This window comes from Coniophora puteana (genome assembly GCF_000271625.1).
Source record: "Coniophora puteana RWD-64-598 SS2 unplaced genomic scaffold CONPUscaffold_8, whole genome shotgun sequence".
NCBI lineage: Eukaryota > Fungi > Basidiomycota > Agaricomycetes > Boletales > Coniophoraceae > Coniophora > Coniophora puteana.
The window spans coordinates 1008544-1036224 of NW_006913060.1; the positions used below are offsets into that span (position 1 = coordinate 1008544).

The 27681-nt window shown below is 52.7% G+C and overlaps 10 protein-coding genes across 10 annotated transcripts; 5 read left to right on the forward strand and 5 right to left on the reverse strand.

Moving 5' to 3' along the window:
* Nucleotides 1–587: 587 nt before the first annotated feature.
* On the forward strand, nucleotides 588–1842 carry CONPUDRAFT_155167 (intradiol ring-cleavage dioxygenase; the record flags this gene model as incomplete). The annotated part of the gene is made up of 6 exons (XM_007771927.1): nucleotides 588–793; nucleotides 859–1061; nucleotides 1115–1243; nucleotides 1318–1439; nucleotides 1504–1677; nucleotides 1735–1842. 6 exons carry the CDS (start codon nucleotides 588–590, stop codon nucleotides 1840–1842), a joined length of 942 nt encoding a protein of 313 aa, XP_007770117.1.
* A 533-nt stretch (nucleotides 1843–2375) lies between these two features.
* Nucleotides 2376–4551, forward strand: CONPUDRAFT_83072 (uncharacterized protein). The gene is made up of 11 exons (XM_007771928.1): nucleotides 2376–2570; nucleotides 2639–2854; nucleotides 2910–2922; nucleotides 2986–3040; nucleotides 3098–3295; nucleotides 3350–3432; nucleotides 3485–3592; nucleotides 3660–3719; nucleotides 3773–3860; nucleotides 3918–4279; nucleotides 4344–4551. The coding sequence occupies exons 2-11, from the start codon at nucleotides 2814–2816 to the stop codon at nucleotides 4392–4394; spliced, it is 1059 nt and encodes a 352-aa protein (XP_007770118.1). The 5' UTR covers nucleotides 2376–2570; nucleotides 2639–2813; the 3' UTR covers nucleotides 4395–4551.
* A 955-nt stretch (nucleotides 4552–5506) lies between these two features.
* Nucleotides 5507–6696, reverse strand: CONPUDRAFT_91066 (uncharacterized protein; the record flags this gene model as incomplete). The annotated part of the gene is made up of 9 exons (XM_007771929.1): nucleotides 5507–5816; nucleotides 5842–5856; nucleotides 5994–6086; nucleotides 6142–6220; nucleotides 6272–6306; nucleotides 6358–6384; nucleotides 6450–6497; nucleotides 6558–6582; nucleotides 6639–6696. The coding sequence occupies 9 exons, from the start codon at nucleotides 6694–6696 to the stop codon at nucleotides 5507–5509; spliced, it is 690 nt and encodes a 229-aa protein (XP_007770119.1).
* A 4115-nt stretch (nucleotides 6697–10811) lies between these two features.
* On the reverse strand, nucleotides 10812–13697 carry CONPUDRAFT_126212 (uncharacterized protein; the record flags this gene model as incomplete). Its single annotated transcript, XM_007771930.1, has 2 exons — nucleotides 13566–13697; nucleotides 10812–13499 (listed from the first exon to the last, which is right to left on the reverse strand). Coding segments are annotated over exons 1-2 (2730 nt in total), but the record flags the coding sequence as incomplete, so codon positions are not given.
* A 373-nt stretch (nucleotides 13698–14070) lies between these two features.
* On the forward strand, nucleotides 14071–15861 carry CONPUDRAFT_155170 (uncharacterized protein; the record flags this gene model as incomplete). The annotated part of the gene is made up of 4 exons (XM_007771931.1): nucleotides 14071–14093; nucleotides 14148–14286; nucleotides 14361–14451; nucleotides 14507–15861. 4 exons carry the CDS (start codon nucleotides 14071–14073, stop codon nucleotides 15859–15861), a joined length of 1608 nt encoding a protein of 535 aa, XP_007770121.1.
* Nucleotides 15862–15939: 78 nt separating this feature from the next.
* On the reverse strand, nucleotides 15940–17938 carry CONPUDRAFT_166480 (uncharacterized protein). Its single transcript, XM_007771932.1, has 10 exons — nucleotides 17807–17938; nucleotides 17729–17741; nucleotides 17595–17649; nucleotides 17334–17531; nucleotides 17190–17272; nucleotides 17017–17121; nucleotides 16902–16961; nucleotides 16748–16835; nucleotides 16199–16668; nucleotides 15940–16139 (listed from the first exon to the last, which is right to left on the reverse strand). The coding sequence occupies exons 1-10, from the start codon at nucleotides 17842–17844 to the stop codon at nucleotides 16092–16094; spliced, it is 1158 nt and encodes a 385-aa protein (XP_007770122.1). The 5' UTR covers nucleotides 17845–17938; the 3' UTR covers nucleotides 15940–16091.
* A 1374-nt stretch (nucleotides 17939–19312) lies between these two features.
* Nucleotides 19313–20233, reverse strand: CONPUDRAFT_126216 (uncharacterized protein; the record flags this gene model as incomplete). Its single annotated transcript, XM_007771933.1, has 6 exons — nucleotides 20019–20233; nucleotides 19951–19963; nucleotides 19846–19900; nucleotides 19595–19792; nucleotides 19458–19546; nucleotides 19313–19406 (listed from the first exon to the last, which is right to left on the reverse strand). Coding segments are annotated over exons 1-6 (483 nt in total), but the record flags the coding sequence as incomplete, so codon positions are not given.
* Nucleotides 20234–21090: 857 nt separating this feature from the next.
* CONPUDRAFT_138005 (uncharacterized protein) lies at nucleotides 21091–23015 on the forward strand. Its single transcript, XM_007771934.1, has 13 exons — nucleotides 21091–21291; nucleotides 21351–21374; nucleotides 21449–21505; nucleotides 21559–21583; nucleotides 21658–21705; nucleotides 21759–21785; nucleotides 21839–21873; nucleotides 21929–22007; nucleotides 22062–22172; nucleotides 22220–22305; nucleotides 22356–22558; nucleotides 22617–22685; nucleotides 22750–23015. Exons 1-13 carry the CDS (start codon nucleotides 21267–21269, stop codon nucleotides 22900–22902), a joined length of 942 nt encoding a protein of 313 aa, XP_007770124.1. The 5' UTR covers nucleotides 21091–21266; the 3' UTR covers nucleotides 22903–23015.
* A 441-nt stretch (nucleotides 23016–23456) lies between these two features.
* Nucleotides 23457–25190, forward strand: CONPUDRAFT_144934 (uncharacterized protein; the record flags this gene model as incomplete). Its single annotated transcript, XM_007771935.1, has 12 exons — nucleotides 23457–23481; nucleotides 23556–23579; nucleotides 23639–23692; nucleotides 23741–23765; nucleotides 23803–23863; nucleotides 23949–23997; nucleotides 24090–24168; nucleotides 24224–24334; nucleotides 24384–24469; nucleotides 24544–24674; nucleotides 24777–24863; nucleotides 24916–25190. The coding sequence occupies 12 exons, from the start codon at nucleotides 23457–23459 to the stop codon at nucleotides 25057–25059; spliced, it is 876 nt and encodes a 291-aa protein (XP_007770125.1). The 3' UTR covers nucleotides 25060–25190.
* A 1091-nt stretch (nucleotides 25191–26281) lies between these two features.
* On the reverse strand, nucleotides 26282–27633 carry CONPUDRAFT_106467 (DUF757-domain-containing protein). Its single transcript, XM_007771936.1, has 8 exons — nucleotides 27495–27633; nucleotides 27418–27428; nucleotides 27338–27368; nucleotides 27230–27282; nucleotides 26955–27095; nucleotides 26741–26829; nucleotides 26659–26687; nucleotides 26282–26604 (listed from the first exon to the last, which is right to left on the reverse strand). Exons 1-8 carry the CDS (start codon nucleotides 27540–27542, stop codon nucleotides 26476–26478), a joined length of 531 nt encoding a protein of 176 aa, XP_007770126.1. The 5' UTR covers nucleotides 27543–27633; the 3' UTR covers nucleotides 26282–26475.
* Nucleotides 27634–27681: the final 48 nt, after the last annotated feature.

A 27681-nucleotide genomic window follows, 5' to 3' on the forward strand; every position in this document is an offset into this window, starting at 1 on the left:
TTTGAAGTATGTTTCCCAGCTCTGACAGGGCATACAATTACAATTTAGTCCAAAGCCTATCACGGTGAGATCAAAGGGCTACCTTTGGCCCACTGCAAAGGGTATCTCACTGGTAGGAACTGGAATATACGTCAATTCTTGATGTTGTGTCGAGCCCCGCTTGTTGGGTTGTTGCCAGCAGATCAAAGGATTGCTTGTTACGATTACTAGCAACGTCGGATTTTGTGTGGATGGATAAGGTTAACCAGGAACATGGTTGAGGTGTCGCTGCGAACATCTGACCAGTGGTGATACGACCGATTGTTGTGGGTCTTCGTTTCGTGTTCCGGAGGGCGGGCCGTGTGCGAGGCTAAGTCTCTTCATGGCCACCCTACAGGCTCCGAAAAGTCTCGCCTTCTCAGAGAGAAAGCACGGGTAACCTGAAGATTCCCGACATCCCGTCACCTGGTGTACTCCTATCACCACTTTGAATCCCGTCGAGCGGAACCCTTATAAAAGTCAGTGCGACTGCCCGGTGTCATCGTGACTTATCTCGTACTCCATTCACCCTTGTACATCGAGTCAACCAGGTTAAGCGATCTGTTATCATGCCTGGCGGAACATCATCAACCCCTCAGTATGAAGCTCTTTATAACGGCTTGGAGCCTCCGCCGTTCAAGATGCCCTTCATCGACAGTCCCGACGTTGTCACTTCCAACACGCTCAGGCTTGTCGGAGAGACTCCGGATGCACGCAAACGTCTCCTTTTCACGTCGCTTACACGCCACATCCATGAGTTCGTCACGGAGAACAAGTACGTGTTTGCCTTATCATTCGTGCATTTGATGTGAAGTGTCTTACCTTTGCTGAAAACACCAGGCTTACGGTACAAGAATGGCGTGATGCAGTCGCGTTTTTGAATCGCACTGGCAACATGAGCACACCGGATCGCCCTGAGATGGAACTTGTTCTCGACATCTTTGGCGTGGAGGCGCTCGTCGATGCGGTAAACAGTCCGCCTGGGGACAATGCTACGGAGAGCACCCTTCTTGGACCTTTCTATACGCACAACACTCAGGATGGTACGCCACAGTCACCATTCCCAATCGCGCCTTAAACATGAACGACCGAGCAGTCTCGCACGGAGACTCTATTGCGTCGGAGGGAAAGGGAGAGTATATGTACGTGGAGGGACGCGTCCTTGACACAGAAGGAAAGCCTATTTCAAACGCTCTTATTGACACTTGGGAGACGGACGACACTGGTGAGTCCCCATAGCGTTTTAACAGCCCTATGATTACACCTGCCTCGTCTTTTGGCATTGATATCGACCCACAGGACACTATGACCTCCAATATGCCGCTGAGGTTCCCGACTGCCGCGGACGTCTATTCACAGACAATGAAGGGAAGTTTAACTTCCGTGCCATCGTCCCCGTTGCATATCCTGTTTTAGCAGATGTAGGTAACCTGGATTCGCTTCTGATCGTCTCTATCTTTCGTTTAATTCGTGTTCTTTTATAAGGGACCCGTCGGTGACCTTCTTCTCGCGATGAATCGGCACAATATGCGCCCCGCACATTTGCACCTCATCGTAGACGCTCTAGGTTACGAAAAGGTCATGACTCAGTTCTATCCCTCCGGAGACAAATGGCTTGACAGCGATTCCGTGTTTGCTGTGAAGAAGAGCCTTATCGTGGTACGTGTCCCGTGTCTTGACTCAACGTGTCAGAAGTTAAGCACGTGCGAATCGTAGGACTTGGAGACTGTGAACGATTCCGAGCGCGCAAAAGCTCTCGGCTTCAAAAACCCTGACAAGGGTTTCAAGCTTCTTAAGCGCGACATTGTGCTCCGTCGGAAGTAAAATACCTGCCATTATTTCATATTGTTGAGAGTTCTTCTGCGATCAACCTATAAAGGTGTGTGAGACTGTGAGTAAGACCTCACAATCAAGATTGTATCGGGATTACTTACTCATACTTTTGCCTGGCTTCTGCTTGCTCATATATGGCAGGAATCTATCTGTGGATTAATGGTAGCGCTTTGTTATCGATCTTCAGTTTATGGGCCAGAGCGTAGCGGAGGCAGGCTCTTGTACATTTTTATACATACGCTGTGCAACGACAGGGCATTTTCTTGGAATAGCAGCCTCGGTGTTTGCCGAAGAGGCGTTCGGTCTCCGACACATTGCGCCCCCTACGCTCAGTATTTCAGTCTTGCTCCTGGTCGTTGCGGCTCTGCCTACTAGGCGTTCTCTCTCAACACAGGTGCCCTAGCTCAATGGAGAGCACCTCTAAACATAGAGATTGGAGCTCCATCGATGCTCACCATATGCATCATCAGACGTTGCAAGTGTTCAGTTCGCTATCAATGATCGCTACCCCAATTTTGCGTCAGATTCTCTTGTGTCGACTGTTGTGAACACCATCAGCCTCCAATCCACGAGCTGATACTTTTAAACAAAGGCTGTGTTCTGCTTGGGAGCCGCAATCCACTACAATAACCTGACCTTCACATTGTGTCACCCCACGTATGTGGGTTTGGGAGCGCTACGAACGTGCCAATAGATTGGCTCCCCCTCAGAGGTTCGAGGTGAGAAGATGGAGAACACAGCACTTCAATGGATGTGTGTCACTTTCACTTCCTAATGATAGTGTTAGGTTCTCACAGGCAGTTCTCATTCCCGCGGATAGACACGGAGCGCGGGCCGTGCACAGGATCGTTGATGGCTAAAGTTAGAGCTATGTCTCTTAAGTACCTTGAATCTTGAGGCCATGAGCTGTCGCGAGGCGAGCAATAAACGACGAACGCCTCAAAGCTGATCGACCTTCTAAGATGTCGTCAACCTGCACCATACCATCTGACATTCAAGATATGTAAGTCTTGATTTACTACCTTGCACCAAGCAATACTCTGCTGATATTCTACCAGCCTAGGTCCTTACGTTCGTCTGCTGTAATGATTGCACGATCCATAACATTCTAATCAGAGCTGCTTACTTATGTAGGTATTTGGGTATCAGTTCAACTGGGCCCTGTACGGCATATTGATCGTTCAAGTCTGTAAGGCATCTCATCATCGAAATCACGCGCTGACTTTTGACGCTAACTCTTTCCAAGACATATACCACGTCTCTTCGCTTCCAGATAGATGGCCGATTCAGGCCATTGTATATGGCACACTCATTATCGAAACCGTGCAAATCGCATTCGCAACACATGACTCATATTATCAATTTGCTGTCTCTTGGGGCCAGGTTGCGGAGCTCAACGTCTTACATTATACTTGGTTGACGTTGCCCGTTCTGATTGGTATCAGTTGAGTCTTCCTTTCCCACTCTGTTTGATAAGCTAACTGACGAGGATGATCAGTCAGCATGATTACACAAATATTCTATGCGTGGCGAATACATATATTGAGCAAAAGATATGTTGTGTCTGCTATAGTTACTGTGGTACGTTTTACGCTCTGATTTATGTGATTTCGCTTATTAACACTGCCCTTAGCTCGCGCTTCTTCAGGGCGCCTCGGCCCTAGCTACGGGTGCACGAGCCTATATCTTAGATGAAGATCATCGGACAGACGTCTCCTCAAATCTCCTCTCTTCCGATATCGTACGTTCCTTCATGACACGACACGCATCAGACCGAAATAACGCGGACTGACGATCCTATACAACAGGTTTGGCTTTCAAGCACCGCAGCATGCGATGTCCTGATCTTCCTCTGCATGGTTTACTACGCGAGTGACCTATCTGTGGTTTGAGAAGCCATCTCACTAACACTCACGTGTAGCTTTCCAAGATGCGTACGGGCATCAAAAGCACGGAGAAGATCATCAATCGTCTTATCACGCTTGTCATAGAAACAGGCCTTGTCACCAGTATGCCGTTTTCCTCTCGCGCTTCAGTCATTATCGCTAACCTTTACTCGGGATTAGCCATCGCTGCGATCATTGACCTCGGCTTCTTCATTGGGCTCCCGGACACCCCATGGTTTGTCGTGCTTTCGCTCATGCTCTCGAAACTGTACAGCAACTCGCTTCTCGTCATCCTCAACAACCGATCCTCAGTCGCGCGCTTTCAGTCCCGTGGGGATGCTGATAGCGATGAAGTATACTCCAAGCAACAGCGCAACCGCCACGGTACTGAGAGTTTCCGCGTTTACGCACCGCCGGATAGCATCGTACGCACGGAAAGGTTCGCTACTGTTGATTCTGCGATGGCCGAAGTAGCGTTGGATACCACGATGCGAAAGAGTGGTGACGAAGGGGTTCTAAACCCGGTCAATCTTCAATTTTCGGTCAGTTACTCTAACCAAGAGGCGAATCATTGTGTGCTGATCTCATGCTTGCCAACTATTCCAGAGGAATCCGGATTCAGAAGTTGGGCAGCGCTCGGAGCTTTCATTGCCTTAAGACAAGCCTGCACAACTTTATTGGAAGATCACAGGCTGTTCTCATCTATCGTCAGACTGTGAGCGCCCGATCTGTGACTTTGGGGCACCTTGTATGATATGTTCTTGCTTCTTATTATGTATTGAATGCGTGATTTGTGTCTAGTGTGAGGATAGAGGGATATGTACAATATATTATTTATGCTCCGGCTAACATTCCGACCTTAAGTGTTCCATAATTTTAACAGTGAGTGACGCCGGCTCCAGAAATAAGGGCAGTTGTTTGTCTCTTTGACATTCACTCCGGCTTATTTTTTCCTTTGGTTCATCTACCGGGGCGTAGCGAATGATAAAAATGCAAAATATCAGCTACTGGCATCCCTGTAAGTCATACACGCACGTAGCACAAGACTGTGTCATTCATGTATAATATACAGTGACAAACACTAACCACGTTCTACTGATCACTTAGAAACGACCGTCCGACGGCAAAACCTGTGTCCTGGCAAGTTGCTTCTGTGCATTTGTGGGAGCACATGAACCGCCAAAGTAAGTAGTGTCATGTCTTCCCTATGATACAACAGTTCGGTCAGGGTTTGCTGAGCTGTTTGTATTTGATGCGTTCGAAATCAAGGTACAGTGGTGTATATATGGGTGCGATGTAATTTGACGACAATCATCGAAATGTAATGTTGACTCACAGCTAGGAGTCACGGCTAAACACCGGTGTCATGTACGTATTCGCTTGCCGATGGACTTGTCACGTATACGGAGACACTATCCATAGTCATAATTGACATACCATAGATAATCTGATGTCTACGATATCATATTAAATTATTTCAAAGGGGTCTTATGTACCGGATTACTCTGTCATCAACGTCATGCGTGGCCCATGTGCAAAAGCAATGCCAGTTTGCTTGCCAAAGTCATTTGTCGCTGGTATATACTACGCATGTAACAGGTTGTCGTCTTTAGCAACGACTGTCTCATCTAACGGTATCGCCGAAGTAAGCTGTAAGCGTCGAGTATTCGTACACAGGTACTTTCAGCCGATATCAGCGAATCTACCACTTTGATTAGAGTCAGAAAAGCTCACCTCCCGATCAACTGACTCTCGTGTATATTCCGAGTCTACTCGGAGGAGGACTGAATATAATAGAGTCTAGACGACGCTAAGCTCCTCATGTAGAAATAGGAACAGAACGCACACACCAATGTGTACACTCGCCCCGTTGGGATGCCAAACAACAAGTCCAGTGATGTGTCGCGGGCACAAAAGAAGCACACTAAACCACCCAGGGTCGCAATTCCAGCGAAAAGGCCAGTCTGTATGGCACCACGCGTAAACCGGTAGATAAGGTAGTCGACTCTGATTATCCCGGTTCGAGCTCGTAAAAGCGCTATGGTCAGCGAGCCTGTACGCGTTGTGAGCATAGCGACGCTCTAAATTAGGTACAAACGCTTACCGGTGATAAAACAATCTGTAATGAAGAGAACAACCAGCGACGCTGCCATCAGGGAGGAGACGCTTGCGAATGACGCCCCAACTTATCTTCTCTGCTGGTGAGAAACCTTTTACGGTGGGAGATGTTCGGCTTACACGCTTGTTATAAAAAACCTAGCTGTAAGCATAGCGGCAAGCAGCAGGCTGCTTGTCGCCAGCACAGAAGAGAATATGACCAGAATTTTGCTTGGGATCAATCGCCACAGGCTACACGCTTCGTGTTGCCAACGTCTCATCGGGTAAAACTAAAGGACATGCTTACCGTCGGATGAAATATAGCTGAGTTACAAAAGCTGGCCAGGCTAACGATATTGGAATGATTTCCAAGGGCCACACTGGCACTACAAAGCCATATATGAGTGAAGTGGATGTTATAAGTGAACTAGGCTTACACGAGAGGACAGCGGGATCGCCGTAGTGTGAGATTCTGGAAACATAAATGAAGTTGATGAATACTTAAAGAAACGAGAACACTCACGCGAAAAACCAAACCAAATATATCGTGCTAATCTCATTCGCGAGCGAAGTAAGTCTGCACTGGACGACCGTGACCTTTTGTTTCGAACTCACACGACGGTATATGTCGTATCCACGAGGAACACGGAGATGAACAGGATCCTGCAGAGTATCAACACTACGATTCGACTCTTCGTCGTTGTTAGCGAAAGAGCCGCCCACCGAAACGTGAGACTCTCGTTTATCCCTGGTGCGCCGTGATGCTCGCAACAAGTTCACAATATGAGAGCAATCACGACTCACTGCGTAAGGCCCCAAAGTATCGGATAACCTGGCTCGTTACAATGCCGTAGAGGAACATGTTCACTGGCACCGGATAGAATTTCAGCTGCGAGGTTCTCCATATTCCTACTCGGATGAAGAAATGTGGACGCACGCATCGTGCCTAAGAACACAGGACCTGCCGTCTGTCAGAAAGAGAGGGGGAAAACGAGCGAGCGGATGGATACACCCTAGACGTACCAAGGGAAAGGTCGTATGCCCCCATGTTGGTGACCTTGTTTCTCCTTCCAGCTCTTCAGCTTGGAGAGCGACGAGACGGCGATGACCTAGATGCGCCAGCTGGGAGAAAGACGGGGGTAAGCGAGGTCGAGGGGAAACGTCGTATGCGCTCAGTCGCTTTCTTCATCATCCGAGTCGCTGGTTTTATACGAGCGTGATAAGCGACCCTGTCAAGGGTATACATCGGAGACAATCCCGAAACTGTCAGCCTGTCAGCGTACCTGACATCCGAGCTCGTTTTCTTTGCTCAGGGGTTCCATTGAAAGCGCTTCGGAGAAAACTCCAAAACTCACTTACCTTGCCACTACGTGGTGCTTGAATGGCAGCTATCCTTTGCACGTTCTCAAGGTTTCAGCTTTGTGTCCTACGGGGTTAAGCGCATACCGGAGGGATAGAAACATCACTGATGACCGCATTTTGTGGAGATAAGAGACAACGTCGGCGTTGGCTCAGTTCCAGTCTCCGTCGCTTGCTCCGGCATTTGCCGAACCCCACGTTTTGCGCCCCTCCAACCAGTACCGGCGGAGATCAATTTGCATTCAGTTTTTTGAAAGCTACAGTAGTCGGCAGATACAATACATCACCATGCCAAACTCGAGAAAGAACAACATTCATCAACAAGGTGCTACACGGGCGAAGGCACGGAGGCTGAACGCACTGGCACAGAGATGTCCCGGTTATTCTCCATATTTACGTCAACTTTGCAAATTGCAATGGATAATCCGGTACTGTGTGCTGAATGATGTTCGACGAGTGGGATTCGATATTCAGCACTGAGCGTACAGTCAACTGTGTTCATGTAGCAGAATAAGACCAGTTCGTACCCTTCAAGTTATTTATCTCTGACGTATGATATGAAGTTCGAGGCTTTCAGGATTGATATTCACATGGCTACAGGTACGACCGGTGTTCCAGTCCTTATCGATGACCGACTCATCCAGCGGTATTGCCGAAGTCAGCTGGAAGCGACGAGTGTTTTGCGTACACAGGTGTTTTTTAAAACCTATCAGTACAGATATGAAGCCGTATGATAAAAGGCGAAAGAACGTACCTCGCACTCATCGCATTCTCGGGCCCCCGAGTCAACCCGGAGGAGAAGCGAGTACAGCAGAGTCTGAACGGTACTCAGACCCACGCGTAAACAACGGTGAGTAAAACACTCACAGCTGTGTATACACGCCCCATTGGTATGCCAAAAAGCAGGTCCAGCGATGTCGTGGGTTTGCACAGGAAAGACACCAAGCCACCTAGAGTCGAGATCCCGGCGAAGACACCCACCTGGATGGCACCACGCGTAAAGCGGTAGATGATGTTATCGACCCTGTTGACCCCGGTTCGAGCCCGTAGGAGCACCACGCTCAGCGAACCTGAGGGGTCGATGAGTATAGTAACATTCACTGTTCAGATATGAACGCTTACCAGTGATAAAGCAATCCGTGGCGAACAGGGTAAGAAGTGAGCCCGTCATCAGGGAGTAGAGATTTGTGAATGATGATCCAACATGTCTGCTCTTCCTAGTGAGACGTTTTCTACGGACGATGGTAAAAGCGTCGAATTTACACTTTCTCAAGACAAAACCTAGCTGTCATGCTCACAGCCAGTAGCAAGCTACATGTCGCCAGTAAGGCGGAGATGATGACCAGGAGTTTGCTTTGGACCAACCGCCATAGACTACACACTTAGTGTTGCCATTGGCCCCCTGTACAATACAAAAGGGCGTGCTTACCGTCTGGTAAGATACAGCTGAGTCACGAATGCTGGCCATGCCAACGAGATCGGCGTAACTTGCAAAGGCCACAACGACACTACGAAGCCATATTAAAATTGGAGCGCCGACTACCAACGAGATGGGCCTACACAGGAAAGAGGCAGGGTCGCCTCGATGTTTGACTCTGAATCCAAATCAGAAGTTGATATAAACGCCAGGATAACGAGAAAACTCACGAGAAGAACCACAGCAGATACATCGTTCTTGTCCAACCATGGGCGAATTAAGTACGCGCCATACACCTCATGTCGTTTAGAACCGGACTCACATGACAGTATACGTTGTGTCCACGAACAATACGGAGATAAACAAGATTCTGCACCGTGAAGATCCATCTTTATACCTTGCCCAGACGATACCAAAAAAGTAAACACCATACCGAAACATGCGACTCTCGTCGATCCCTATGTCGTCCATCGTATGTTGGTCAGTACGCCCCAGCCTCGAAGAGAGCGACTCACTGCGGATGGCACGGACGTAGCGGATGGCCTGGCTCGTAACGATGCCATAGAGAAACACGTTGACTGCCAGGTGAAGCTTCAGCTGCATGCTCCTCTACAGACTTGTACCCCCTCGAGTAGGTGCACATTGGACTCACGCATGGCGCCCAAGAACACAGGCCCTGCCATTCGCCGTCGGTTAAAACACAAATGAGGGCGGATACAACCAGGACTCACCGAGAGTAAGGTCATATTTGCCCATAGAGCCGCCCACACCCTTCGTCAAGCTCTTCAGCCCAACCGACGCCGAGAACGCGGTGACGACCGTGGAGCAAACTCAGGCCGAACCTCGCAGTCGAGGAGAAAGGCGGGGAAAGGCGCCCGACTCCGCGCACGCTCGCAATATATATATACTCAAGTGCTGCATTCATCACCGCTGCTTATATACCAGCGTAAGCGAACATGTCACCTCTTGTCACGGACATCGTCGGGGACGACCCTGGAACCTGCCAGCTTGTCAGCCTGCCTGACATACCATCGGATGCACCTTCCCCGGAGGCTCGCCAAAAGAACTTCACGGTAAACTGCACAAGTTGCACTTAGTCCTTCTCATCTGCAAGAGTGCGGCTATATGCACTGCGGGGTACCCCGCCAGGACAACACAGTCCGATGAACAGAAATGAACAGAAACTTCCCTATCGACCAAGGGCCGTCGGGGCCTGAGAGAAGCTGATGGTCATGCGCATCATAACACCAGCAAAGACAAACAGTCTAATGAGGAGAACATAACGAAGCTTGATGATCGATGAAGTGCGATTCAGTTGTGGAGACACGACGAGAGAGAGCGGGAAAACTCCCGAACGCGGGTGCGAACCTTTGGGTCACACACAGAGACCCGGCATCTGCCGTAATTCACAAGGAGTCAAAGCACTTCCTCTTCATCTGTCGAAGGCTTCGGTCGGTTGGAACATGCATATGTATACACCCCCAAGTAAATTCGCCAAAACTACCTACATTCACCAACATTAGATCACCAATGTCCACAACCACCATCGCTATCGTAAACACCAAACACCACAACAAGACCACAACACCGCCGCCGCCAAAACACAGGTATCATCAAATAGGTAAGTATGCGAAGAGGTGAAGCTACGTATCAAGCATGCGAGGTACTCGAATGGGAGGGAATATGAAAAACGCACTGGTACTGGTGGTATGTGAGAACATATAGAGACAGCAGTTACCTAGCAAGCCAAAATATCAAAAATGACGAAGAAAAAAGGTACTCGTAAGTAGATGTCGTGCAAGATCGTGAGAGTGAGATGCAGAAGATATCGTGTCGTTAGATGGTATGCAGAGACCATGAGCCAGAAGCAGAAACAGAAGGGGGGAAGAATGCGAATGAAGCGTGCATGCAGGGTCGTGAAGCGGGTCGGGGGTCGTGACAGGCAGGGGGAGCAGCGTCCGGAAAGTAAGGATCGAGTGTGCGCAAGGAGCCAAGCCAGGAGGGAGAGCGAAAGCCAAGGAAGAAAGAGAAAGCCAACAACACCTCCACACCCCCCCTCACCGCCGATCCGAATCGAAAAACGCAACAAGCTGCCCAATAGGCACCTTCCTGCCCACCCCACCGCCCACCACCGGCTTCCCGCCGCCCTTCCCTCCCAAACCCAGCCCAACCCCTTTCCCACCACCCCCGCCCGCCTCCCTCTCCTGCTGGCGCCGCAGCACGAGCGGATCTACGAACCGCCCCTCGCCCGTGTCCAGCCGCAGATTATCCAACGACTGCGTCCTAAAATCGATACTCTGCGCACGCAGCTTCTGCTTGCTCCCGTTTCCGTTCGCGCCTACACCGGCACCAGCACCAACGTTCCCGGCCCCGACCTTCGACCCAGCACCACCACCAGAAGGAGCCTCGGTCTTGTAGTCCCCAATAGAACCATACACCGACTGCGCCCTCGCCTTCCTATTCGGCGGCGATCGCCGCGTCGGGCTCGTCGGGCTGCCCCCGGCGCGCCCGCCGTTGCTCGCGGTGCTGCTCACGCTCGTCGTCGATCCGTTATTGTAGATATGTGCACCGCCGCCCCCGTTCGAGCCCACTGAGCCCGCATTCGACGTCGTATTCGACCCGGTCCCACTCGCACTAGCGCTAATGCTGACACTAGAGCCGATGCCGGGATACGACATCTTCGACACGAGCGCAGCCCGCTTAGCCGCCGTACGGCCCAGCGTCGCCTGCCCGCCCGCGTCGTTGTCGGCGTCGCGGTCATCGTCGCGGTCACCATCACCATAACCATCGCCGTCGCCGCTATCATGGTCGTCGCTGCTGTCCGGCGCCGTAAGCGGCCCGCCGAGCGCAACAGTGTACCGCTTGCGCCCGCCCACCGGAGTCGGCGACACACTCGTGCGCGGGCGCCCCGCCTGGCGGGGCACAGGCAGCCCCGTCGGAGAAACAGCGCGGTCAACAGGCGCGCTCAGCGGCGACACCGCCGCAATCGACGTCGTCGACGACGCCTGACTAAACACCGACGGCTGCTGCTGCGGCGCCCCAGGCGTCCCAACCGGACTATGCCCGCTCCCAAAATCAAGCGGGCTCGTCGTGCTCGGCAAACCCGAGATCAGCGACACCGGCCGCGTCCTGCTCCGCGTCGACGGCGGCGGACTCCCCGGCGGGCTGCTCCCCAGCGGCGGCGACATGATCCCGCTGTTCTCGGGGCTCGCGTAGTCGCCCGTCGGGTATGGCAGACGCGTGCCCGTGCTGTGTCTGCCCAGTGCGGTGGGCGCGCCCATGCGCGCTGCGAGCGGCGGGGACGTCGACTCGCGCGCGGTGAGCGAGGGCGTGCGGCGCGGCGTGCTGTTGTTGTTGTGGAAGCCTCCGTTGCCTGTCGACGCGCCTGTGGCGAAGCCCATGCCAATCTCGGCGGCGGCGCTCTTCGGATGTGCAGCGACGTCCCCAGCGTTGGTGCTGTTAGCAGTGTTGGTGCTGACAGTGGTCGTGGCCCCGTGGCCGGTGGTGGCAGCAGTAGCCGAGAAGGAAGAGCCGTGGGAGGAGACAATATTGGAGTCTGTCTGTGGCGCGCTAGAAGCCACGGGCGTGGCACGCGCGGCGGATGTAGACGACAGATTGACGGGCGCAGTGGCCAGGCGGGCCATTTCGCGGCCCATCTCGCCCATGCGGGACTGCAGCTCGGTGATCTCCTCCCGCAGAGCCTTGAGCTGGGCAGAGTCGCGCGCAGGAGAGCGGGAGAGCGACCTGCCGCGGGAGACGATCTTGTCGGTGCCATTGGCCTCTCCTGTGGACTTTTCCTTCTCGCTCTCGCGCTCAACGAGCCATCGCTCGACGTCGCCCATGCGTTCCTCGAGCGCGCGGACGTGGCTAACGCTCCATCGCTCGAGCTTCTCGAATCGCTTCGCGATGAGAAGAACGGTTCCCGGAACATCAAGGGTGCCGCTGGACGTGAAGGAGGTGTAAAGAGGTGGAGCCTCCCGTGACGGAGAAGTTCCGGCACGGGCCGGGGAACGCCGAAGCGAGATAGGAGATCCGTTGGCGGTAGCTGGAGATGGCCGGGGCGATAGATTCACTGGCGTCATCATGCCCGTCCCAGCCACGTTCGGCCGCGATGGCGAGTGCGATGGGGTGACGGGGGAGCCTGCGCTAGACATCGATGTACGTGGTGAGGACGTCTGAGGAATGCTGAGGTTGAGGTGGCCGGGACTCCTGTCTCTCTCCCTTTCCTTGCCCTTCTTCTTCGCCTCCTTCTCTTTCACCTTGTCGCGTTGCTTGGTTTCCTTGATGAGCTGCTGGGCTGGGGTAACGTCCTTTTCTTTGGTAGGAGTCAAGCGAGATTTTGCGTTGGCCCACCAGCCGGGGCTGCCCTCTTTCTGGGAGTTGGCGGGCGAGGGAGGATTGGGAAGCGTCTGAGAACGGTCGGGCGGACGCATGAAGCTGTCGGAGTTCGGAGAATCGTGCATCATTGCGAACACGCGCTCTTCCATCATGCGCCTATGGTCGGCTTCACGTGTCAGAATCAGTTCTGCCTCGCGCCTGCTTCTCTCACGCTCTTTGAGCGCTTCTGCTTCCAACTCGGCGTCTGAAGGGAGACCGCGATTAGATGAGGTAGGGCTCATGAAGGAGCCAACGCGCTGGGCGATGTTCTGTGCGAATTGAGTAACAGCAGGGGAGGTAGCACCTCGAGCCCAGTTGGGGCGATTGTCGTAGAGTTCGTTATCAGAACCGTCAGGGTCTTCGGAACCCGAACGGCTTTCTTCAGAATTGCGCCTCGCGGCAGACGGAGGAGGGACCCTGTTTGGTCTGACCTCGTTGCGGAGGGGTGAGGATGAACGAGGAGAGCCAGGAGTGGGAGAGACATGGCCTGGGTGGCCGTAGACAGGCTCTGGCTAAATTGCCGAGATAAAGAGATGAGTATATCAGATCAAAGCATCATGGATAAGGACAAGACTGACCAAGCCGAGGGAGGACGGGGGAGGGAGAGCAGAGGTGGTCATGCGCCGCTGCTGACGGGCACCTGTGGGGGATGGGGAGCTCTTGAGACCATTGAGATGATTAAGGCTGTTGAGGGATGAAGAGGGCGAAGGCTGTGCATAGGAGTGAGTCGGGCGATGAGTGGGAGAGGCCATTTCGATAATAAGTTAGGTAGTGTTGGGGAACTGGCGGGTGCCAGCGATAGGCGTGGACGTCGTCCTGGGCGACGACAAGAGGCAGCTGGGGGCCGTGAAGAGAACACAAATGGGGTGCCGAGACACGGAATGAGAGGGATCTAGCGTGGGATACTATTACTATTTTGGATGAACCGATGACGCGTAGTCGGGGTTGCTGTCACCTGGAAATGGAATATGAATATAAAATTTATTAGGGACGCGGGTTAACATGCAGTGCTGTCTGTCCTGGAATTTGGTTGCCCTCTCCTGATCCCCCCACCACTTCCATGCCTTGCACTAGGGCACGCCCATGGACACCAGACGCGCCGACACGTACGCCCCTCTCTCCACACCACCCTGCACACAGACACTCATCCCTGACCACAGGCTCGAGGCGCTGTCAGTCTATCTCGACAGACAACGGTCCCTCCTCAGACGCACACAGGCTGACATCGATAGGCTGAACCAGCTCAAGCACGACGCTCTCGCAAACCCCGCCCATTTCGTCAAAAATGCCAAACAACAAGTCAGTCACACCTCCCTGTCTCTCTCTGCAAATGCAGCCGCGCATACATTTACCCCCTTTCTTGTATGCGCCAGGTCCAGGCACTTGACCTCAGAAACTCCGAGCTAGACGACTTCACCACAGGCCTCCCAGACACGTTCGATTGGTCTCCCTTCCACGCCAGTGGTGCGTCTCCCCCAAATTCATCCATCTTACATCAGTGCTTATGTAGCCGACCCAGACCCCACACCTCTCCGCTCATTCGCGCTTACCACCCGCCTCGCCCACACCCAGCGCAGCATCCCCTCCTGCAAACAACGCACTCCCCTCTCCGCCCTCCAGCAGCTCGTCAAGGATGCACGTCGCACCATCATCGAGCCCGCCTTTGCCATATTCGCCGACGACCCCGAACTGAACCTCAACGCTACCCTTAATGCTAATGCGCTCGCGCGCGCTACGAATACCGCTGCCTCTAATCAAGCTAATACAAACACCCACAAGTCCTCCTCTGCACGCACCAAGGCCTCCTCCGGCAATGGCAAGAACGGAGCCAACGCACAACGCCGCGAGTCCACCGCCGTCATGCGCAAGCGCGAGCGGGAGCGCGCACGCATACGCGAGCTCAAGAAACGCAAGGTCGGCGGCCCGGGCTCCGCAGCTACCGCTATCTCCACCGCCAAGGCAAACTCCGCCGTCTTCGTGCGCCACGATATAGGCGACGAGAGCGCCGAGGTCGACATTAGCATTGGCGCGGATAGGCACGGTAGTAGCGCGATGGACGTCGACCCGCCCGCTGCTGAGCCCCCACCCCGCCGCAAGCTGCCCATCGTTCGGCTCATTGTGCGCACGCCGCCCCCATCCCCGTCGGGGTCGTCCTCCGAGGAAGAAGACGCGTCGGATGGCTCGTCAAATTCTGACGTGTCGGAGGAGTCCACGCCGGTGCCCCCGAGCCCGCCGATCATCAGGCTCAACCCCAAAGCTATGACCATCACGAACGTCTCGCGGTCCAGATCCAAGACCGCGCACGCGCACGCACAAGCCCGCCAGTCGCCCCCGGCGCGAAAACGCAAACCCTCGCTCAAGCTCCAGTCCGCATCGCTTAACTTCATGCTCGACAAAACCTCGTCGCTCCCGCCGACGCCGCTCTCGCTCGCGGAGACGCCCACGCCCTCGCAGGAGTTCTCGTCGCCCATCGCGCACTCCGCCGCTAGCGAATACGACGGCATGGCTGCGTACCCCGCGTGGAACGCTTACGCCACCACCGCTGCCAACGGCACCGTCGATGGTAATGGCAACAGTAATGGTAACGGCAACGCCTCCGCCGCCCTTAATGGCAAGACCCCGATCCAGTCCCAAGCGCAGGGACAGGCGCGGCACGAGACGTACAAGGTCAAGTGGACAGACTCGGAGCAGCACCTGCTCGAGCGGCTCATGGAGGAGATCCCGGACGGGGAGAAGAACCGCTGGGCGAAGATATCGCAGGCGATGGGCGGGCGGCGGACTGCGCGCCAGGTCGCGAGCCGTGTGCAGAAGTACTTTGAGAAGCTGAAGCTGTATGGTGTCGGGATGGGTGCGGGGCAGGAGGGTGCTGGGTGATGTGCGCCGTGGTGGACGCGTGTGATGCGTATGATTGCTTGGCCAGGTGGACAGGTGCTTGCTTTTTTGGTTGTGGTTGTTTTGTTCATTGGTTATCATACTCAATCGGAGATATGGAAAGATTTGAAGTGTATAACGCAAGAGAAGCGAGCGAAGCTATGGACGTGATGTTGTATGGTAAGATCAAGAGACGTGAAACATGTGTAAAAGACACCATACTGCGCCGTGCATCAAACCTTTGAATGTCGCTCAACTTCTTCCAAATCCTTATCCGTGTTCTTCAGCGCCAGAAAAGTTGCGTCAGTCAAGTCCCATCGATTCATACGAAAATGCTCACCGCAAACTGCAGATGAATCAGATTCAGCGTCCTCTCATCGCCGCTGCTACGCTTCACCGGCGCCCGCTCCATGCCCTCGTCCATCATAACACCTGCCGTCCCATCCGTGCTGTCCAGCCTCGTATCCATCCCAACGGAGGGCGGCACGTACGCGCGGAACGTGCCCAGCCCGAGGCGGCGGTTGCGCTGGCACCGCGCGCACTGAGCGGAGTCGTCCGCCGCGCCTTCCTCCAGCTCGCTCATGCTCATGCCCATGCTCATGCCCATGCCCATGCCCATGCTCGGGTCGGAGGACGGGATGTCATCAGAGTTTGAGCGCTTGGACCGGCGGTAACGCAGGGAGGAGCGGTGGTTGAGCACGGCGAGGAGGGAGTTGCTGTAGAGCTTGGAGAGCGCGAGCGAGAGGATGACGAACCATGGGCTTGAGGGGAGGCCGATGAAGAGGCCGAGGTCGAGGGTTGCTGCGATGGCTGTGCGTTTTTGGGTTATTTGGCGTTCATGCGCGGGAGAGGAGAGGAGAGGGAGGGGAGGGGGAGAGGATGTGCGTACTGGTGAGGAGGCCCGTTTCGATGAAGAGCCGGATGAGGCGGTTGATGATCCGCTCTGTGCTGTTGATGCCTGTGCGCATCTTGGAGAGCTGTTTGTGGAGTGATGTGTGAGTAGATGGCTTGAATGCTACTGTGGTGTATTATAAGAGACTGACATAGTATATCATGCATGAGAAGATGAGCAAGTCGCACACGGCGGTGCTGGTGAGCCAGACCTGCAAACGATTAATAATAAGCTTGCTGGTTCTTTGAGCAGGGATGAGACGTTACTATGTCCGTCGTCAGAAGATTTGTCGAGACGTTCTTCAGGCTTTTGTCCAGAAGGTAAGCTCGTACACCTGTAGCGAGTGCAGATGCCCCCTGCAGAAGCGCAAGCTGGACAAAACAGCATTGAGCACCAGTCGAGCCACAGACGCGCAGAGACAGACGCGCAGAGTACCTACCAGGCTAATGACCCCGGACATAACCCACCCCCGACTAAGCACATGTATCCGCCACGCATAGAACAGCTGCGTGATCATGCTGACTGCAACCCGAGCACACCCATTAGCCCTCAGCCCCTAAATGGAACCTAGTGGACACTCAACTGATGCCAATCAACACCGGCAACGTCAGCCACGTCCAGTGCGCGACCATGAGCTGGTCTACATGCCCCCACGACACGGCGAGCTGGAAGAACGAGTCGTGCGTCGCGAACGCGACCTGCACGGTCTCGATCAGGACCGTGCCGTATACAACTGCCTGGATCGGCCATTGGTCGACGATCGGCGAGACGTAGTAGAAATCTGTGGACGAGACGACGGCGTCGGTTGAGTGTATGGTTTAAGAGTCCGTGGAACGGAGCTTACAGACTTGAACGACAAGCACGCCGTACAGCGCCCAGTTGAACTGGTACCCGAACACCTACAGGATAGAGGGAGAAAACGCGGCGGGGCGCGTCAGCCAATTCCATACGCACGCGTACTCATTACGTCAAACGCACATATGGCCCTAGACTAAATTGGGCTCGTCAGCTTTTTCCTGCTGAGGTCGACCTGGCGGGAGAACCAGTGCGGCTTACATGTCCGGAGCGTTGGAAGGTACCGTGCAGTTCGACATCGCGGCAGGCTGGGTGGTGATGGCAGTGGAGCACCTTCGAGGCGCTCCGAGCTTGCTCGTCTGTGCCTTCGCCCAAGCGCCGTCGTCTCGCGACCTGCAAATTTATGTAAGGGGCGAGACCAGGGTCACAGCATTATAATTAGCCGAAGAAGAATTCGAAGGGGTGCAGGGTCTCAGTCCAAGAGCTCCATGGATCTCCAGGGGTGCATGGGAGCGTGCTCTTCGAGACCAGGAGCGTTATCTGGCGCGCCGGCGCCGAAGGCTATATCCAGGGAATATATTCCCTGGTGACCAGATAGCAGCTGCAGCCTTGGAGCGCAGAGGGCGAGCTATGTTTATGACGAGAACATTTTCTTATACACGATCGACTTCCACATCTTCTCACTCCGAAGTTTTCGGAGAGAGCCGAATAGCGCGCGAAGACACCGTTCTGCCGCCAAGCATTGTCTTAGTTTGTGAATGAGACGATGAGCGAACCTGCAGCCGAAGAGGGGTAGTCAGTCTGCTGTCGGTGAGGGCATGAGCTGAAGCACTGCTGAAGCTGTGAGATCTAGTGAGAATCTTTGCATTTTGCTGAATCGCTCAGAGGATGGAACTTCTCGTAAAGTTGGGTTTCAATCGTATGTCAAATATACCACATAGCATCTTCCATCAGCACGAGTCCAACCGCTTTGCGCTCAACTGCTTTTAGAAGACGGGACTTGCAGGCAGCTTTCTGTAGCACTCATCAAGGTCAAAACGCCGTATGTGCTATACGACATTCACCGGACCTCTCGACATAGCTCCTGCTGTCAAGCGGAATCGCTCGACTCAACCTGCACCAACGCGATCAACTTACATCCTGCGTGAAGTATAATCGACTTACTGGTAGAAAGCGAACCTCAGTGGCTCCCGGACTCCCTCGGTTCGCTCTCCCTCTCGCCTGATTGCACCAGTGCTCCAAATGATCTATGCTTCGCATCCTGTATGATTCGGCGGAACCATAGTGCTGGGAGCGCTGGCATGATGGCCTGCTGTTCAGAACCACGAGAAGCGAATTGCTGTACAGCTTTGAGAGAACCAGAGATAAGACGGCAAACCATGGGTTGTTTGTCACGAATAAAACTAAGTCGACGATGGCGGCCGCAGCTGTGCATGGGATGAAATGGCAACATGGGTTTCAGTAAATGCCGACGAGATATTCACGCCGTAATGTACATACCAGTGACCATGCCGGTCTCAACAACCAGCCTGATGATATCGTTTATGATCTTGTCTGTCTTCGTGTTGGCAGTCCGCATTTGCGAGAGCTACGTCTGTAAGAGCAGAGCCTTGCAAGCAGCATAAACGAGACTTACATGATATGTCATGAAAGCGAAAATAAGAATGTCACATAGAGCAGTGCTACTTAGCCACAGCTGTGATCGGTGATATTATGAGAGCTTTGGGGGATAAAGACGGTTCGTAGTACTCACAACGTCTGAGACTAGAAGATTTGATGCGAGATTCGAGCGACTGTGACTATCAATGATCGCCGAGCGTATTGCTGTGTACAACGCCGAAATCCCTTGAAAGATGGAAAGCTTGACGTATCATTAGTGACAATATGATATTTAGATTTGGACGTAGCTCACAATGGCAATTACAGCGGGAACTACATGTCCGCCTCGTACACCAAGAATACGTAAACGCCAAGCGTAGAAGAGCTGGGTGATCATGCTAACTGAGGGGATGTTGATCAAAGGGGTGGGGATAGATGAATAGTTCGTACCGAGCGCGATGGTTACCGGCATTGTGATCCAGATGAAACCCAGATCGTCCAGATGAGACGTTTGGCCCCATGTCAAAGCAAATTGAAAGACAGAGTCGTGAGTTGCAAGAGCTATCTGGACGGTTTCGATGAACAAGGTGCCATACACAATGGCCTTCACTCTCCACCCATCGGCGAAGTCGGAAAGGTAGTACCAGTCTGATCCGCTCTCAGTCACGGTGCTGTTTGCCAGTCTCCGGGGGAGGACTCACATGCTTGCGTCACCAACACCCCGTAAAGCGCCCAGTTGAATTGGTACCCGATCACCTGCCCAACAGCTCACGAATGGATGCACGCGGGTGAGTGCAAGGACTCACAAAAGGCCCAAGGCTGAGCCATGTTAGCATCGAGCACCAAACCCAGGAATTGACGATACTGCACGCACATGTCATCGATATCCGGCGGAACGCACTGCGACATGGTGCATACAGCGACCCCCCAGTCTGACACCTGATGGAGGTAGTTAACTCGTCCACTTAGCACGAAGCCAATGCGTCGTTGGGCTCCTCATGAGAATCGAAGAGTCGAAATTGAGTTTCATGTGAAAGATGGCACCGTGGTGGGCGTCTGGTTGTGAAGAGTAAAGCGGGTACTAATTTTGGATACCTATTTCGGTATACTCACTTTATCCAACTTCAAGGATGGTCAAGAGCACGGAGATCAACATGGCAATTGCGACAGTTACTTATCGGAAGCAGTTTTTAAATTTGTGTCGGGTGAACAGAGGTGATCAATGCGCACCTATTCTGCGTCTGGGGCATGAAGTGAGATATCTTGGTTATAGTTGCGCCGTATCAGGTTAATCATACACTTTGGTGATCATTGACAACAGTGGCAATGGAGAGGAGCAGCCTGTGCAATTTGACTATGACAGTCGGCCAGGAGCCTCCCGCGAATGTCCAGGTCGACGGCCTTGTCATATCCGGCTGTTAGCGCATGTCAGCACCCAAAATGGCAAATCATCCCAGAGGTCCGACATGACACTGATGATCTTGCTCCTCGACTACTTCTTTCTCTTCCTTGCACCCTCGTTGAAACATTGAGGGTTTGTGCCATCATTAGCCTGCGCACCCGCCCGCTTTTGGGGCGGAGACGTGTGCACCAGTGTACACCACTCTAAGCGGCAGTCTCGGCGTAAATCGCATTTGTGCAAACCCCCACGCTACACCACATCAAGGCTCGGAAGAGGTATGTTCCTTACCAAGGAAGTTCTCCCAGACCGCACAACATCCGCTCGGACTACGCCCTCGGAGCACTGATTTTTTTTTTCCATTCAGTCACTTGGGACGCAGTTGTCCGAATCCAACTCCTCGACATCGACTTGCCTCGTGAATGATATGAATGCAACCGCGTGCGTTGATGATCTCGTGCGTTATATACTTCCGCGTTACAGGCCGGTATGAGCCCCGCTATCGACTATGGTCACCAAGAGAAGAAAAGAAGAAAGGATACACACAACAGCCGCGACCCTGTCCCTCATCATGAACAACTTCTGCAGTCATGAGGCCCGCATCAATACCTCTACCGGCGGTCTTTATATACCCCTGCGTGTCTTTCTACCACGTCGAGCATCGTTGAGCCCGTATTCGTCTGCAAGCACGGTTACGAAGACGCTTCCAACGAGTAGGCCACTATGGGGCAGTATGATACGACTCTGGGTGAGTCCCTTTTCTTCGCTAACTCCGTCCTTTGGTACTCAATGCACTGTACATGCTAGGGGCTATCCTCCTCGGCGTTGTCTGTGAGTGTTTTCTTGGTCGTGGACAGCGTACAGAGGAGCGAGTGTCTAAGCCTTATCATTCTACCCGGCGGCAGTTAACGCATATCTATACGGGGTTCTTACCGTCCAGTTCACTCAGTATTGCTTCGCTGGTGAGTGGCCCTTTGGCACGCGCACATACTATTGTACGCTAAAAGTCTCTTAGGAGTAAACGACTGGCGGGTTTTCAGGTAAGTAGAATCGCATGATGAGAGGTTCCCTTCGAACACCATAGCAGCAACTCCTGAGCATATCCCATCTTTAGGGTCTTGTTGATCTCTGTCTTTGTGGTGGACACGGCATATACTGCCTCGTGAGTGGGCTCTCAAATCCTAAAGGACGTCATTGAAGTTATGTGTGCGAAAGGGCAATCTACACAGTATGGTTCTTCGCGTACGGCCCCTCCACCCATCAAACTCTAGTCAACGCTGAACTCTCTTTGATAGGATAGCTCATTACGATGACCCCGCCGCAATGACCCGTGAGCACCATATAACACCCTCGATCGAGTCCTCTCCCTTAAATGTAATTTATAGAGCCTGTTTGGCTGCTCGAGATCAGTCCAATCCCAACAGCGTGGTCAGCCTTTGTTGCCCAGCTGTACTTCATTCTACGGTAAGAACAACCATTTGTCTGGTGCATCGCTATGCCTACAATCACGTACCATAGCCTTTGGCGGCTAGTGGGCAGCAAGGCGCTGGTCATCGTTTGCAATGTGCTAGGTGTGATCAGCCTCGCCCTGGCCGTGTGGACTGGAGTTGCCGCCCGCATCACGAAAATGTGAGTCCTCGCCTCGATCGTCACGATTCTCCCTAAATAGTCCGAAGTCATGGCGGAAATTCGATTTCAGTGGTGAATGAGCAGATGATAGTCTGGCTCGTCACGTTGGTAGTAACAGATTGCTTCATTACTGGCAAGTCTTTGACTGCATTTCCTTGATCCACCTTGCTGATCTCCAAGTAGGCTCGTTAAGTATAGCGCTATTACGTGCGCGTACCGGAGTTGGCAGGACCGACTATCTCGTTTATCAGGTCATCAGAGGGGCCGTTCAGACAGGGGTGTTCGCTGGCATCTTTTCTCTCGCAACTCTCGTTACCTATGTCTGCTTGCCCCTGACCGCCCTGTCCTTGCTGTTTGCTATCCCTACTGGGCGCATATATACCTCCGTGAGTGCCTCACAGCATCTGCGCCGTACACCATGTGCTCAAGAGCGTCGTGATACAGTCCCTGATGTACTCGCTGCTGCTGAGAGCTGACTCTGCTGAACGTTGCAGCCGCGGAGGCCGATCTAATGTAAGCATTTGCTTGGCTCTTTACGTGGGCACTTGGTGGTCTCGTTTGGCTAAATGACCTCCAGAGTCGAAGCGTGTCCGCAACCACTCGAGTGGTCCAGCTGACTTCAGCCATTACGGCTTGCGAGCTCGACGTCTACGATACGAGGCCCAGCGCGATGACGCATCCTTCTGAGAGCAAGTCTGAGAGAGTGGCGGCGGCTACGGTGCCTGAATAACCGTCCCCTTGGCGCTTGCGTCTCTCTTCTATCGCTAGGACAGAGTGACAGGTGTTATACATATCCTTTCTCACGGAACCCATGACTTCATTGAAGCAAGTGGATTTGATAGCAGAACACTTCTGGGCCCATTCTCATGAGATGCGCTCGCACGAACAAGCTTCGTGCCAGCCCCAACGCTTTGGGTTCCGCAGCCCAAACGTCGCAAATCTTCTGCGATCCTTAAAGTCAAGTCAGACTCAAACAGAGGAAATGGTAACCTTTGCTTTCGCGCATTGAATGCACTTCGGGCTCGCTCTCACGTTGCGGCAGCCCTCAGAAAAATAAATATCAGCGCTCGTTTCTGGAACTCCCAGGTGCCCGGCTAAGGCGTATTTCCGCCCGCAAATCTTATTGGTGCCCGCGTTTGTGGTTACGGATTCCTCGGAGCGAGCAAAATCCCTTTTATAAGATTTCCTTGGCTGAGCAGCGTCTTCTCGAGCTCCTCTCCGCACCCCACCTTTCCCTGCATCGCTGATATTGGCAGAATTGGGTCCTTGCTCTGTCCGCGAGCAATGAGCGGATATGAAGCATCTCTTGGTTCGTCGCGCATTCAGCTCTTTCGAAGCCTTGCATACTGACATGATGAATTGGCTACTCTTGTCCTCAAATAGGGACGGTTCTCATTGGTGCACTGGGTACGTGGTCCCTTAATGAGTGATTGTATGAGATAGTTCGACGAAGATGTTTTCGATAGTCAACACGTTTCTCTACGGAATAGTCACGAATCAGTATGCAGTATATTATCAACGTGAGTATCCCATTACACATATCTCTATCTGCTTACAATGCTTCTCAGGCTTCAATAGTCAACAGTGGTTAAGGTAGGTTGATACGAACGCACGCAACCATGTTTGAAAGGAACTACCCCCAGATTATTGTTGTTGTTCGCCTATCTCTTGGATACAGCATGCAGTGCTCTGTAGGTTATCGAATTCTTCAATTACTGTTGGCACGCTAATGGGAGTGATGTTAGGGCAATATATATTGCCTGGTTCTTTCTGTAGGTTCTTCACGTCGTGGTTCGACTCGAGGCTGGGTTAACATGCATACGTCGTCAGTATCACACTTTACGATGACCCAGACGGGCTCCATGGTAATGACTCTCCCTTACACATAGATGTCCGCCTCACCAAAACGCTTTCCAGTCCCATTACAACCATACGAGGTCTTCCCCGCCACCACAGCCTGTTCAGCATTTGTAACCCAAATATTCCTTACTTGGAGGTATGTACGATCCAAAATGCGATATTGGTTTGTTACAAGTCTAATATCCGCTCAGAATATGGAGACTCACCCAGCATAAACTCATCGTCACCATCTCCGCGTTTCTGGCGCTCGCTAGCCTCGGATTTGGCATAGCTTGCGGTATCAAGTCGACGGTTTCCCAAATGTAAGTCATACTCCTCCCATACACGAATGCTGCTACTGAGAAGCCGCAGCGCTGGCGGTCAGAGTTTGTATAAGGCTGTTATAACGAGAATGGCTTGGATGATATCACAAGTCGTCGCAGACCTGTTCATCACGAGTAAGTGGCTCCACACAATACTATGTACAATTACTCATGGAAAAAAGCTACTCTCTGCACGGTTTTGATGAAAGCACGAACTGGCATCAAGAGAACAGACAACATTATCTATCGTCTCATCCGTGGCGCCGTCCAAACCGGTGTCATCGCGGTGCTATTCGCTCTTGCTAGTTTGGTATCCTACCTTGCGTGGCCAGAAACCAACGTTAGCGGCATGTTTATCTTCCCGACCGGCCGTATATATACTATTGTAATGTAATCGTACTCGTTTAGAGCATCCCGATACTAACAGCCATCATGTCTCCAGACTTTATACAACTCGCTTTTATCTCGCGAGGATGCGAGAGAAGGACTAGGGCTACGTCGCGATGGTGTGACAACCATGGACAACAAGGTGAAACTACTTCTGGCCATAATTCACGCTTTATCTCATACACGGCCAGCAGGGTCTTTCGACTGCGCGACACGCACAGTTTACGACAGCAATCACGATCACTGTTCCTGACCTTGAGAACCACGACGCTGAGAATCCTGATAATACGGGGACGGATGACTCAGAAGTCACAGTCTCTGCACGAGAGGGAGTATGATATCCGTTACGTCTAAGGTTACAGGTTCAGAGGGCCTCACTGATGTCCCGTCGCCTCGCTCGGGAACTGAAATTCGGTTCTGATAATGCCATGATCGGTACAGGAAGCACCGCTTTGGTCCCTACCGAGACAAATGATTAGTGACACTTCCTACATATAATATCCTCGATGCGAGCCTATCATACTACAGCTCCTGTCGTTTGTCATGAACGCCTTCGTCGACGACGTAGAAGAAGAAGTGATTCTTTGTTTTAGGCCTTATGCAGAACATTTCAAACCGCGAAAGTCAGTGCTGTCGAACTTCGCATCTGTTATCAATCTGAATTACACCCCATCCCTCATTAATGATCCTTTGGGCTTGCGACTGTCATAGGAGTAGAATCGTGTTACCTCTGGTCGAGAGGCTTGTGGGGATGCTCGACAAACCAAAAAGGGGAAGGCCGGAACTTTCATTTCCAGTCGCGTCAACTCTCACGCGCACAGGCTGGTCCGTGCGCCCAGCTGCTCGGACGTATATAAGCCAGCGCCGGACACCGTGAATCCTTACCACTCTGGCCTTTTGGCTTAGATCAAGTGTAGTATCTGTTCTTAATAGTTTAACCACTATTACGATCGCATCGCGATCTAATCTGGTTATCAAATTTTTGCCGCCCTCGGCCTTCGAGCTCTGCTTGCAACTCGAGGGTCACGATGACCTTGCTATTGCAGTACCGGCTTGTGTCGTCGGGGGATTCTCTTCTCCACCCCAGCTCCCTTTTTCTCTCTGTTTGGTTTCCGCAGACCATGATTGCATGGTGCTCGGTACTTGGCAGATGGACATTGGGGGACGGTTGCTTTCGATTGCTTTACTTGTTCCTTGGCTTGTGTTCGAAGGTACTGCAGTTACTGACGGTGGTGGGTGTATATTATAGTACTACCTATCCATGTTTGCTTTAAGCATTCCCCTTACAACTATACTGAAACCACTGCATTTATACTGATGTTCGGTACGTAGTGGTGGCGGGTTGCCGAACGTTTGTTTTGGGTTACTGGGTGCATTTGGTAGCTTGGGATGTCGTCGACTGGCTGAGTTCTAGACGGCCTGGTAAACCACCGAAATTATCCGGATGTGACATTTAACAAGGTGCCGAGATCCCCCGCCTCGGCCTTTCGGTTCTTTTCCATTCCATACTAGCCAACCTAGCATCTGCACTAGCTCTCATCATAGCCACGTTCGCCGACTGCCGACTCAGACTTTTGATTGTATTTAGTGATAATGCAACTTCGCCCAACCAAAATTATTACATTTTCCACAAATATACGTCCGTTATACCCTCACCATTGGCAAGGTTTTATACACAACACGTAGCGGGGTATGGATCCCAGCGAGCGCCTCTTACCTTATAGCAAGAGGGCGCCTCCATATGACGGAGGATGTCATGACTTGCCGTTCTTCTTCTTGCCAGACTTGGCCTTCTCTTTCTCGGCCTTGATGCGCTCCTTCTCGGCCTCTTCCTTGGCGATCTCATGAGCCTTGTCGTTGAGCCCAAGGCGGTTTCGCGAGATCTGATCAAGCCAGGTCATGAAAATGCGGAGAAAAAAGGGACACGAGCAACGTACCTCAACGGCGTAGAACTGTATCCGGGTGACTGTAGGTTACATCAGAGACAAGGGACTCTTCCTGGATCACGATATTACGTACCGAAGATGGTGTTGGTCTCGCTGTACTCGTTACGGGCATCCGTGCGGATGAGCGAGCCAAAGTTGTAGTCCTTCACCTTCTTCTCGTACCTGAGCGGGGCGTATCCGGATCAATCATAGCAGTGATGATCGTCGTGGGGAAAGCGCGGGGAATCAAAGTTTCGCCAAGTCAGGACACATCATGTCAAACTCAAAACAACACATAATGAACGTACGACTGGATGAAGTCGCGCCACCGCTTCTTGCCGTCCTCGCTCTTGAGGAAGTCCTCGTCGAGCTTGATGAGCTTCGCGTGGTCGTTCTCGGCGAACTCTGGGAAGGTGCTCATCGTGTGCTCGTAGATCTCATCGTCGAGCCTGTGGGCCACATGATCAGTAAGGCATGCGGTCACGGGAGGGGTGCTCGGTAGTTTCGGAGTTGGACGTCGTGGGGAGCAACGTGTCCGGAACGAGGCGAGTGGCCAATAAGGGGTGAAGGCAGAAATACTCACTTGGTGAGCTTGAGGTCGCTTGGATGGACCTTCTCAAGGAGATGCCAGTACGTCTGTGGGACGGGCGTGTTAGGCGTGCGTTAGGTTTGGGATGAGACGACGACGGACCTGCGCCTGCTCGACGGCTTTGACGGCAAACCTTGGTAGATGTGTGAGGAGACGTTAGCGGACATAAGGTTTGGTCTCACTGTTTCTCGATCTAAATGCGAAACGAGTGGGTTACCAGATGAGTATCTTAGGAACATTAAACGGCTATGCCACGTACTTCGATGAGGTTCTGAGCGTTGTTGGGGTCAAAACGTTGCTGAGCCATGATAACAAAGGTCCTGGTCTGTGCTGAGAGGTGGCTAGGAGGAAGTGAGGGGGCAGGTGTGGATGTAAGAGAGGGGCGACGTGGAAGGCGGATGTGCTGGCAGAAAAGGTCGCGTCGGGAGTTTCGAAACGGGCGGGGG